This window comes from Calypte anna, chromosome 8 (assembly GCF_003957555.1).
Source record: "Calypte anna isolate BGI_N300 chromosome 8, bCalAnn1_v1.p, whole genome shotgun sequence".
Taxonomy (NCBI): domain Eukaryota; kingdom Metazoa; phylum Chordata; class Aves; order Apodiformes; family Trochilidae; genus Calypte; species Calypte anna.
Window position 1 is genome coordinate 11683064 of NC_044254.1, and position 13298 is coordinate 11696361.

Genomic DNA, 13298 nt, shown 5'->3' on the forward strand with positions numbered 1-13298 from the left:
GGCTAACCCCGCCTGCCATCCCGCTCTCCGGGCTCCCGTTGTCGCTGCCTTCTCTGGCCTGTGCCTTGGGTGTCCTCCCGTCGGCGGCGTCCGGCGTGGCTGCCCTCCGGTTGGCTATTCGGTGGGAGGTGTGGGGGGCGTGAGGCCAGCCCTTCCCGGAGTAAGATGGCGGCCGTGACTGCTCTGAGGGGTAGCTGCCGAGCCGCGGGGCGCCTGGTAAGGGGAGCAGGGGACTGACTCTGCGGGTGGTGGCGTTCCCGGTTAGATGGTGAGGGGGTGGACGACGCGAGGCATCTCCGCCTCGTCAGCGGCATCCTGGAGCCCTGTTACTTCCTTCCAGTGGGAAGGGAGCGAGGACCGCGCGGCAGACCCTCGGAGCCAACACGACACGATCGCCGATTTACCGCCTCCCCTCATCCCTTCCCGCGCCTGCGGGCGGGCAGTGCCCGAACTGCCCTCCCTGCCTCCCCTCAGTCTGCCTGTCCGCCTTAGCTGCACCTGCGGGCGGGCAGCGCCTTAGCCCTCCCCTCCGCTGCCGTACAGGTGAGCGCGCCCTCCGCAGCCAGGCAGCCGGCAGCGTCAGCCCCGCAGGCTCCGCTGCTCCCTGGGGTAAGGCTCCTCGCCCCTCAGGAAACCCTTGCAGAAATTGCCTCCGCCCCACTCTGCTGTTCCCCAGTGTGTTCCCAGTTGCCCGCGTTTCCCGTGAAAGAAAAGTGTACCTCCTATAATAACCCGCTGACAGCCTTCTCTTCTGTTATTTCTTAGTCATCTGATAGATTGCGTCGCCGGTACGTTACGCGGCATCGCTGCTCCTCCGCCTGTGCAGCAGACCCTTTGCGTACCGCATCTGCACAGGGGTCATGTGGGTGACACACACAGAAATGGGAAACGTGTTTCTTTAAATTTCAGGAGCCTTAGTGCTTGTGACTTAAGTAGTTGAGAAACCTTACCATACTTAAGTACGGTATTACTTAAGTGAATATACTTTGTTGCCTTTTAGCACACTGACAATCTCAAAAACATGAGACTGACATAATGAAGACTGACTTTATGCTTTCTTCTGCCTTCTTTTATTATACTCTTCCTGCTGAAGTGAAGAGTAATGCCTAGTGAAATGTCAGAAAAAGAAACATTTTTGAAAAATAATCCTAGTGCAAACAAAATCAAGGATCAGTTCTAGTTTATATTATTTTTTGCTCTTAATGATTCCTTATACGTTGAAAGCATAGTAGCAATATTTTCAGTGATACTTTTGTAACTATCTAGTTTTAGGCTGCATATAAGTAACATTACTAATTAAGAATATAGAAATAGCAGGTTCTTTTTAGTTTTCTTTCTAGCTAAAGCTTAAATATAAAGGGAGATTCTGGTGAGATTATAATGGTCCTATTATTAATGCTAATCTTATTTGTGTTCACACTGAACTGTGGAATTGGCTATTTATGGTGTGTGTTTCCTGCAAGCACATTTTGAGTTTTGCTAGATACTATTCTTCTTGTGACCCATCTACAGTGAAACAATGATAAGATGCAGGAAGTAATATTGTTATTATAATATTAAAGGGCTTTATTTGAATATTCTCAATGCTTTTGCAAACACTTCGCTAGCAAAAGGAAGGAAATGTAATGGTGTCCATGTGGGCTGTAAGTTGTGAAGAACAGAGCCTGGGGGTCTTTGCATTAAGTAGTAGGGAAATAACAGTTCCCTGGACACTAGGACATGGTGCCAGTTACTTGGGTTAGTAGTAATGTCTGACTGAAATGTACTGGGTTTAGTACAAAAGGACATGGGGTTAGTAAATAGGCAACTATATACTTGGAGATACAGAGTAAGTATGCAAAACAAATCCATTGTAAGTAAATGTTCACTAAAATGACTCAATGTGACAGCAAGTTGAAAGAGCTCTGTAGAGGAGTATCCTTTAATAAGAAGTCATTCATTGCCTTTGAGCACAAACTGTTCAAAACAACTTTGAAATTCAGTGTTACTTCATCAGGTAATCGGTTGCCTGCAGGGAATAAAAACACAGGAGCAGATTCTTAAGATCTGAAGTGATTCAGAAAAGCACAGTTGGCTTTTTGTTTAAGAAAATAACTACAACTGAACTAAATGGGGGCAAGGTAGTTCTCTCCCATATAGCATACAGCTCCTATGTTGTCTAGGCTAAAACCACAAGTTTTGGTCAAAAAGTGGCTGATGTGTCCTCAGTATCAGTGACAGACTGGAGTGGAACTTCATTTTCTTCTCCCCATAGCACTCCACACTTAGAAGACTTGAGCAGGAATGTTGTTATCTTACATTATTGCCTTTAAATTGTTAGACAGCGTTAATAGAGGAGACAAACATAACTGCTAGTACTGTGCTTCTTTTTTTTTGCAAAGCTGCAAACCAAAAAGATTAAATTTTTAAAAAAATACAGTAGTTTTTAATTATTCTTATTAATGTAATTTGAAACATCACTGAAACTCTTCCATAACAAAACCAGTCTTTTTTTTTGGCAGTGACATTTGTAACTCACTACCTGCATTGGTTACCAAATGTTAAAAACACTTGGAAAGCATTATGAAACTTCACATTTAGAAATAGTTCAGAGATGTGCTCCTTGTGATCATCTTCACAGGTATGTTTTACATGTAGGCTCATATAATAAAACTCTTTTCTCTTTATAAGTTTGGGACAAAAAGATCTGGTAACCATGAATTTAAATGGGAAGAAAAAACATAATTAAAAGTGGAAGAAAATAGGCTTGTGAAGAGGTATATTGTATACCAGTTCTGTAATTGAATGGGAATTTTAAGTATGTGGCATAAAGTAAGGTTTGTTGTAACTTAAAATTACCATTTTGCATGTTTTTTTTAAATAGGGAAAATTGTTAGGAGGAATAATGAAAGGGCTGTCTGCTCATTATTATAGGTACTTACTCTGTGTCCTTTGTAGTAGAGTGTATTGTATAAATATAAATAAATGTATAAATGTAATTTGCAATTCTAGGTTAAATATTGTAGAAAATGTGCATATCACCAGTTCAGAATTGTGCGGTTTTCTGACTAATCCACTTTTAATAAGTCTAATACAAAACCAAATAGTTAAACACTGCAGGGGGGGGGCGGCTGGGTTGGTACTGGCAATCAGGAAGTTTCATATGCTCAGTAGTTACTGAAAGAACTTTCAAAAAAGAAGTTAAAATGAACTTTCCCATGCAGGTGTGCTGTTCTCTGGCTCGTCTAAGAAGATAATTTCTACATTTTACACTTTTGAGCTATTTGCCGTACATTGTAGCACCTGAATTTTTTTCACATCTCTAAATGAATTAGAGATTTTATTTACAGATAATTTACTATTATTATTAATTTATAGCACTCTAAGACAACCTAACACTGGAATTACATTAGAGATCTTACTAAATGAGAAAGGGTCTGAACTAACTTCCATTGATAGTAATGTTATGTCTTTTTATACTAATGCAGTTGCTCCTGGCTTTGTTTTTGACCAAAATCATGGCTGATTACATGATGCTTTAAAGCATAAAGTTTTGTCTGAAAAACCTTTCAAAAATTCTGTAGACCTTCAAAGTTGATTTCTGGATAAATGTAATTATAACCATGGAAAAAAATCATCTCTTGCCCAGGTCTTTAAAAATGTCACTAAAGTTGATGTGAACTGATATTTACTTGAAGATTATTGCCTCCTATATATTGAGAGAAATGAAGGGCAGCTGGTGTGAATGTCCTTTCCAATTAGTATTTCTGTATTTTTAGTATTCCATTTAGTATTCAACCTGGAATAAGAACTGGAATTCTTTCTAGAATAAGAAATGATGAAGAATAATGTGCTGATTTTTTTCAGCACTCTAGGGGACCCTTCCAGAACCCATTCTGGATAAGAATATTTCAGATGACTGATGTCGTTGATATTATATATGTTTTTTTGTGTGTTTCCTGATTAAAACAATTACTTAGAGAAACATAAATATTAATATCTTACCAGATCTTGTCATGCTTTTTGTTAATTGGTTATGTTAGCATGGCTTTGATCTCCCAGTGTGTTGTTAGTGAAAGATATGGCAAAGCTTATGGTGATTTAGTGGTTATTGTATGCTCAGTATGTATTCAGTATGATTGTGTTTCCATGAGAGCTTCTTATATATATATTACAATTGAGCTATTTTAGTATTATTGTTGCTTCAGGAGTATTAAATGAGCTCTTTACTCCTCAGTCTATCATATTAACACTTGAGACTTTTCTCCCCCAGGTTTGCATTCACCGTGTTAGATCGTGCAGCAGCATTCGCTTTATAAAATCAAAATATGTGTGCGTGTTTGACAAATCTGCCCTCAAGTTTAGTCATCAGCAACGATTATTCAGAACATCTGCTGGTAATCTTTTTCATAATAGAATGATTTATTTTTTGTTAATTCATGGATGTTATGTTAGTGATTCATATATCAATGGTATGTAGACGATTTCTGATGCTTTTGGATTTTTCTGTTTGATATCTTGCATTTTATATTAAACATGCTGTTTCCTTATTGTCCGTTTTAAGTTTCATGCGGCCAAATTGTCCAGTTTAAGCTTTCTGACATTGGAGAAGGAATTACAGAGGTGACTGTAAAAGAATGGTAAGCTCTACTTTCTTCAAAATGTACTAAGAGATCGGCAAGTAGTTTAACAGTTACTTTATCAATTATTTATCTGAGAATGTTTTCTAGTTAAGTTTTTCAAGTTTTATGTTATACATTTTAAAGCCCTGTATATGCAGAGCTTTATATTTTGTTTGTTTGTAATCTGTTTCTTTGGGAGTGGAAAAGATGGAAAGAAAGGGGTGCCATAACTGCACCTTTATATAATACTGTAGCAGTGATAAATATTTTTAGAGCACAGGAGGTCTGTCTTCTATTACACTTAGTCTGAACTTCAGAAACAAATTACTAGTCTGGAGAACCACCATAATTTTATCCTATAACCCTTCTCTATTTACTCTGGTAAAAGGTTTGAACATTTAAATTGTTTGTAAAAAAGCCAGTGATGAATGGATTAAACAAAATCAAAGTGTATATTAAAGAAAGGCAATGTTGAAATGCCTTGTTCTTTGTATATATAGGTGAAAACATCTACCCTTTCATTGAAGACAGTGTTTCCCACTTACAGTTTCTTTTCTGAAACTGATCATATACTATACTGATCCCAGTGATTTGAAATTAAGAACTTCCTTTGGTTCTGACTAAGCTGGACTCATTCGTATTTTAATAGGGCTTACACTCTGTCAAGAAAACTCTGCTTTACTAAAGTATGTATGTCTGGTATTCTAAACCATTATGTTATTTCACAAAGGGTTCTGCATCAGTCAGGCAAAGGAAAATAGCAAATGTATCCATTAGACAGAATTTCTCTTCTTATTTGGAATGCATTGTTATGTTGTGGGGATGCACATAACTGAACAAAAGAATACACAGCATAGATTTTGACAGTTAATATGTTTTATACTAGGCTATGTCTTATCTTTTAGGTATATAAAAGAAGGTGATAGCGTGTCTCAGTTTGATAACATCTGTGAAGTACAAAGTGACAAAGCTTCTGTTACTATCACTAGTCGTTATGATGGCATCATTAGAAAACTCCATTATAATTTAGATGAAATTGCTTGTGTTGGTAAACCATTAGTGGACATTGAAATCGATGCTTCAAAAGGTATTGTAGGCTGTTTTTTTCTCTTGGTATTTTATGTTTGTTGTCGTAAAACCATTAATGACAGAAGAATTTACTTTTTTCCCCTGAAAATCTTAAAACTGAATTATTTTTTTTCTCTTTTTAAATCAAGAAAGCTGAGTAGAAAAAGCTATGATATTTTACTAGGATGTTTCCTATTGGAAATTTAGCTTAATCAGCAGCCTCTAGCATGCTGTGTTCCCAAGAATAGTAGCTCCAAGTAAATGTTAAAAACTTCAGCTATCACAGAATCACAGAATAGTTAAGGTTGGAGTTTAACTTTACTCTATTGTAAGCATTTGTTAAAGTTTTTCTTTTTGTTTGCAGGTCTTGCTTCAGAAGAAGATGTTGTTGAAACACCTCCTGTGTCTCATGAAGAGCACACTCACCAAGAGATAAAAGGTCTCAAAACATTAGCAACCCCTGCTGTTCGTCGTCTGGCCATGGAGAATAATGTAAGTTTGTTGAATCAGATCCCACTGCATTTTATCCATCTTTTAATATAGCAGTTGGCAGATTTGATCTAGGGGAAAGTGCAGTGAGAAATGATCTGTTTTCACAACATATATATTGCAAAAGCATGAAAAATGCTGTAAAGAGGGTTGCGCTTTCTCATGATTGTGGTGGATAGGAGAAGAACTACTGGGTTTAAAATGCAGCTAGGATGCTTCATGGTAGAGATTAAGAATTCTTTTTTAAAATAAAAATAAAGTATCAGAATAGTTTCCTGGCACAAAGGAAGGAAGAAGGGAAAGTAGAATATGACTATAGAGGAATATTCTCTGAAAATTGCATTGATTTTGAGTCGATTGAAATTGATTTGAATCTTGTGGTGCATTTTTAGGAGAAAAACAAAGCAATAATAAGAGAAAATAAAATAACAAAAAGCTTTCCTCAAATTAGTATTTCAGTACTGATCCTGTGAAGTGATTAAGAGGTATTCATAGTTTCCTGTTGAAGTGTGCAATTAGACACATAGTGGGCCTCTGGATAATTTGAATAGTGTCAAGTACCTAATAAATCACATAATGGGAAAGAAAAGAAAACTGTAAGCATGTTAGATAACTGGAATAATTTTTAACCATAGCTTACAATATAGGATATTTTTATATTACTGTAAAAACAAAAGTGTCATATCTTGGTATGTACTTTTCAGATTAAATTGAGTGAAGTTGTTGGAACAGGGAAAGATAAGAGAATCCTTAAAGAAGACATACTCAATTACTTGGCCAAGCAAACAGGAGCTATTTTACCTCCATCACCGAAGGCTGAAATTATGCCACCTTTGCCAAAATCAGAGACTGTGCCAGCTGCTCCAAAGGACAAAGCACGCAAAATTCCTGTGCCTGTTTTTAGACCCATTGTGTTTTCAGGAAAAGATAAAACTGAGCCTATAACAGGTAAGTAATGAAATTTAAAATATTGAAACTGTGTTCAACAGTAGACTACGAGTAAATGTTACTCAGTGGATAGCTGAAGCCTTTTGATAAGAGAATGTTTCATGTTACTGTCTTGCAAGTGAACAATAGGAAAACATGTTCTGTTAAAAGACATCTCACGAAAGGATTACTTTATGAAATAATTACTCATCTTTTGGTTGGACGGAGTTGCACTTCTGAAGTGCACTTCTGAAGTGGCACTTCTGCATTTTTAATCAGTGTTTCTTCAAATGTATACTGGAACAGGTAGGAATTCTGAAATATGTGAATTTGATCATAGCATGAATCACTATGCAGTTAGTGGCAAACTGCAATTAATTTAAGTGCTTAATAATAATGTACTTTACATTTGTTGTGAAGAGGAAGGCAACAAAAGACTAAGGGAAGAAAAATCACATTAAAAGAGGAAGGTGAAAGGTTTTTGCTTACCTTTCACGCAGTGTTTATTTGGAGAGGGTGAAAAGAGTGGTTAAGATTACTGTATTATGATTTCAAGTACATACATACTTAGGTGAGATATTCAGTAATGTAATTTGAAATACTGTAGCTGCAAAAATAGAGTTACATGTGAAATCTACCCTATCCTTTTATTTGTTGTGGTTGAGTTTTGGTAAGTTTCAGTTTTTTGAAGTCGTGTGGTTTGTTTAATGGTAACAAATAATTTTAATTTCACCGTAACTTCCCAGGAGGTTGTCTTAAAAAGTCAGTGAATATTTTCCAGGTTTTCACAAGACAATGGTAAAGACTATGAGTGCTGCCCTGAAGATACCTCACTTCGGTTATTCTGATGAGGTTGATTTGACTCAGCTTGTTCAGTTGCGAGAAGAGCTGAAACCTCTAGCACAAATTCGTGGAGTTAAGCTTTCTTTTATGCCTTTCTTCATAAAGGTGAGATATGCAGCAGAACCCTGTATGGAGTACTTGTGCAGATCTTCCCAAATTGAATTCCAACTGATTGTTCTAATTTTGGAGCATCTCTCTATCATCTGAGTAATGATAGGTCACAAGAAAAGTCTCAACTTTTCTTGTTATTGAGCCAGTTATGTGAATTTACTGTTGGAATTGTAGTTAGGGTTATATGATACAAAGAAAAAAATTTGAAATGTTAATGAGGAAGGATAGAGCAGATAAAGCAGTATTTATTAGGGGAGTAAGTATCACATCACATCACAAAACAAATTTTGGAAACAATATTTTTTATGAGGTCTATTAAAAGGAACCTCACCAGAAATGTATCATTATTGCTGTTACTATATTTTTCTTGATAATGAATCCCTCAGGTGAATCAGCATGACGCTTCTGCTCTTTGGAAGACCAGACACTTGCACTTACTCAGTTGCCATTGTTCCATTTCCAACTGTTGCCATCAGTGAAGGCTGATGCACTTCCTAAGCTGCTTGTTGAACACATAGCTTAATCTGAAACTTCCGGTAATGCAATTAGAGTGCTAAATAAGCACTCATTCTGCTCATTCTATAGGGGGAATTCATATTACTTCCTTGTAACAATTTTCATTTAAGTGAAGAGCTGAGAATGACATTGCTGCTGAATCACATAACTTTTGTTTTGGGATATATGATTTGAGTTGTAGGACAGAAATGAAGAATTCAGATTCAGCCTTAATTATGTTTTTTATATGTCTGTCTGATGTATGTTTGGTTTTTGTAAGTTCTATTTTTAATTTGGCTATCTTAATGTCAGAACATCAATAGGCAAGTTTAGGAGAGCTTAAACCAAATTTGATTGCATAGAGGAAATGCATGTTATTAAATTAAATTCTCTCTCAACATTCCTTCCTTTTCATGCAACTCTCTGTTTTTAAAATACTAAGTCTATCATTATTATTATTATTATTATTATTATTATTATTATTATTTCAACAGGCAGCCTCTCTGGGATTATTGCAGTATCCCATTCTTAATGCTTCTTTGGATGAAAGCTGTAAAAATGTCACATACAAGGTTTGTAAACTACTGATAAAGTTGTGAACTTCAAATGTCTGAGCTAACTGTAAGAACTAAAATTATGGTGATGTGCTTGAAAATAATGCGTGTGTCCAGATTCTAAGGTTAATTTGATTTATTATTTATCCTATTTCAGTATTTTGTTCAATGAGAGTCACTTTTTTATTCAGCCTTGCTTCAGAAAAGCATATTAACATAGTGATTTTCTGTTTTTCACCTGAAGATGGGCTAGACATTTAAAATGAGAATATTTAAAATCTAATACAGTTACTTAAAAGTAATGGCACAATGGTTCCAGGATTTTTATTTCATGCAGTTGCCAAAATCAATTTGCACTTTGTAGATGCAGAAAGCTATTATTTAAAAATTTACATCCCCTTCTTCCCTTGAAGTTGTTTTGAAGAATTGTTTACTGCAAACAGCAGTCTCTAGGTTAAAATAATATCTATAGAAAAGTTTATTCAACTGCTTTTTAATGTAAAATGCATTTTATGTTAACTGCTTCTGTTAATGTCTGGTTAATTGAACTTATTGCAGGCTTCACATAACATTGGAGTTGCTATGGACACAGAACAAGGTTTAATCGTCCCCAATGTGAAAAATGTTCAAGTCTGTAGTGTGTTTGAAATTGCCTCTGAATTAAATCGCCTCAAGTCCTTGGGTTCTACAGGCCAGCTAGGAACAAATGATCTCACTGGGGGAACATTCACCCTTTCAAATATTGGCACTGTAAGTAGAGGAAAAGTGAGAATTTACATCTGAAAACTGCCTCTGAAATTAATACCTTTGAAAAGTTAAAAGTGAACAGACCCTGTAGGAATTAGTGCAATAGACAATAAATAGTTAACCAATATCCCCAACTTTTTCTTTTCTAGGTTGGTGGCACTTACGCCAAAGCAGTGATACTACCCCCTGAAGTAGCTATTGGAGCACTTGGAAAGATACAGGTATGTGAACCACCTCAGTGGTGTGAGTGTTTAGCTAGCCAGGGTTATCTGTAATGAAAATGAAATTGGGGTGTCCCTTTGTTTTGCTTTAAATATGCAATATGAAGAGGAAATGTTTATATAAACTCTATAGCTTGTGACTGAAAAGTTCTGTGATGTTTTTGGCTGACTGTGCAGACACCAGATATTTAAATAGTGGTGTCTGATGCCAAAAGTTCAGTTTTGTTTTCTAGCATCCTTTTAAATTTCAAGCACATTCTGTACAGCCTTCTAGTTCTTAAGAAAGAAGGATTAAAAAAAAAAAAGATTTTAAAAGATTTTACAAGTTTTCCAACATGATGATAGCATTTTTGCTGTCAGCAAGGAAAAAAACTGAGGCTAAAAAAGTATTCCAATAATGAAGTTTAATTTAATGAGCCAGATGGCTGAGTCCAAATGGAACTCTGCATGATGAAGGCAATTCTATATTTTCTGCTTTTCAGGCTTTAATTCTTTAATACAGGCATTTGAGATCAATGCTGGGGATTAAATTAGTATTAATTTAAAGTACTTTTTTCTATGTTCTTCCTCTGCACTTTTTGTTTAATGGTTTAGGAAAAACATCACTTTGAGCACTAATGATGCAATAAACTATTCAGGAAGAAACTTTTGAGTCAAGAAAAGTTTCCTCTACTTCAGTATTTCCAGGATGGTGGAAGAAGGATATGACTGTTTATTATCTAGGTTTGCAATATATTCTTATCTGTAGCACAAAAAATAATATGAAGATGTTTGGGTTTTTGAATGGCACTACTGCTGTCTGTTTAAAATGAAATTAAAAGATTATCAATACAGATTTGCTAATGGAAGTTTGTATTGTTTCTTTTGTTTGTTTGTCTTTCTTCCTCTGATTTATAGGTTCTCCCTCGGTTTAATGGTAAAGGGGAAGTATTTAAAGCCCAGATAATGAATGTGAGTTGGTCAGCTGATCACCGCATCATTGATGGAGCGACAATGGCCCGGTTTTCTAACTTGTGGAAATCTTACTTGGAAAATCCTGCTTTGATGCTGCTAGACCTTAAATAAAGGAAACCAAGACCAGAATATGCCTTTAAACTCTGTGGTTATACTGAATAATTATAAAAGCTGGCTCTGCTAGCACATGCCCTTTGCTACTCACATTATAAGATAATGTTATGTGGTTAAAAATTCTCAACAGCTGGTATCAGTGTATTGATTAGCTGTTTCTTTCTTTAATTAGTAATGCTGTAATTTCTTCTACAGCAGACTGTCAAACTTAATGGGTCATGGCATGACTTCAGAATATGCTGATGGAATGTCTTCGTTTTTATAATACATGCAGCTGTGAGGCTGGTGTGGGCTAATGACACTGATCTTCATCTGCAGTATTTATAATCAGATTAAATGGTTTTGAAGGGAAATACTCATAGTTATTCCTTGTTGGACATAAATTCATTCTAACAAATAATATCAAAATTCCAAAATAATTTATAAAAAACTATATACAAATAAAATGCCTTTTATGCTTCAGTTGTAAGATGTCCAGAGAACTTTTTGTGGTTTAACTGAGTAAGCCTCTCAAATCTTTTGCTAGTCCACTTTTTCCTGGCAATTACCTGCACAGGTACTCTTTATCAGATTATCAATGAAGAGGCCATATTTATTCAAATGCTTACTGATAACATTTATTGATAACTATCAGGGCCTAATACTCTCTAGAATATCCTGTATTTTTATAGGTTGGAAGTAGTTGCAGTACTTAAATACTTTCCAGTTATTTTTGTTTCTATAGAAACCATCAGTGTTTAAAAAAAAAACCACTAAAAAAAAGGAGGCTCTCATTTGTTACTCTGCCTGACAGTAAGCAGAAAGTATTCTAAGAGCTTTCATTGCCTTGTATTACTGACATTCAGATACTAGAATTTGACAGACTGATCAGATACAACAAAGAATTAACATTTTAAAAGTACTGTGTGAGAGAATGACTTGTAATTATCATCATATAATTATATAATCTGTAATTAATAGATTAAAGTTAATGCCTTCAGAACACATGGCAGTTATGTGGCTTTAAGGTAAACTTAAGAGGGGATGAGTATTGCACTGGTTATTTAACAGGAGATACAGAGAAAACTCTTGGATGTAAATACCTTCTAGAAACATAAGTTGCAAACAGACACAAGGAATGACCGTTAAACAAACTTAAAAATAATTTGTGAGGCATGAAATGGGTATTTTCATCTTTAGGTATGTGAAAAACTGCCTCTAAGGGATTACTTTCCAGAATTGTAGACCAAAGTTGTCTAGTGCATTTAGCTATGAAGGTGCAAGACATAAGCTGATAGAGGTAGAATCTCTGCATTCCTTGATGCTAACAGTGAGCAAGAGGAAAGCTGGTAATGTAGGGGAGCAAGTACACATGTAAGGTGCTATTCATATTTATATTGTGGTATAAGGGTCTTTTATATATAGGTCGTTTCTTGCAAAGCTTAACTAATATATCGTGCTTATCACTCATTAAATTTTTCTCAGATTTATTTATTCCTAATAAAAAAAAATTAAATAAAAACACATAGTAATACTGGCCTTATTTGTGAATTTTATACCTGCAATCCTCAACAGGTGATTCAAACTTTTATTTCTTCTAATCTTAAAGAATCTACTGCACTCAAGACTACTAAAAGAACACAGCCTAATGACAACTTCCCTACAAGTAGGATTTCTGACAGGGTTGTTCTCCTTTTATCTTCTTCTAGGGCTCTTTGAAGAAATAGAGTGTTAAAAATATTTCATGATTGGAAGCATGAAATGATGCACACCCTGATGAAGATTACTTTTCAGTTTGGACTTTGATAATTTGAAAAATTCTTGAACAACATTTTTTCAGCATGGGCAAAAATAACAAAATATTTGGTGATGTAGAGCTTTTTCTAGTCTAATTAGTCAATGTTACTATTTAATAGCACTTTGAAACTCCCCTATCTTGCAGAAAAACTTTGCTAGATTAAAGCGAGTAACTTATTTTGAATTAAGAACAAGCTTATTTTTCATTGTGGAACAAAACAAATACTCCTTTGTTCTTTTTGTGCACATTTTCTTCTGTTCATGGGAGTCGGATCGCATTCTGCAAACTGCAAAGGAGTGTGGTACATACTTGGTGGGGCTGCAGGAGTGCCTCATGTGATACCTTCTATTCTCAGCATAGGTTAAAATTAGAACTAGGCTGACATTGCATTGGAGTC

At 35.7% G+C, this 13298-nt stretch overlaps 1 protein-coding gene across 2 annotated transcripts; it reads left to right on the forward strand.

Moving 5' to 3' along the window:
• Positions 1–76: 76 nt before the first annotated feature.
• On the forward strand, positions 77–11585 carry DBT (dihydrolipoamide branched chain transacylase E2). Of its 2 annotated transcripts, none has more exons than XM_008490885.2 (11): positions 77–216; positions 4253–4376; positions 4544–4619; positions 5507–5688; positions 6034–6161; positions 6863–7106; positions 7867–8033; positions 9029–9106; positions 9647–9838; positions 9985–10056; positions 10954–11585. In XM_008490885.2, the coding sequence occupies exons 1-11, from the start codon at positions 166–168 to the stop codon at positions 11119–11121; spliced, it is 1482 nt and encodes a 493-aa protein (XP_008489107.1). In that variant the 5' UTR covers positions 77–165; the 3' UTR covers positions 11122–11585. The 2 variants fall into 2 exon arrangements, with proteins under 2 accessions (XP_008489107.1, XP_030310797.1); XM_030454937.1 differs by lacking the exon at positions 10954–11585 and adding an exon at positions 10651–10825.
• The last annotated feature ends 1713 nt before the right edge of the window (positions 11586–13298 follow it).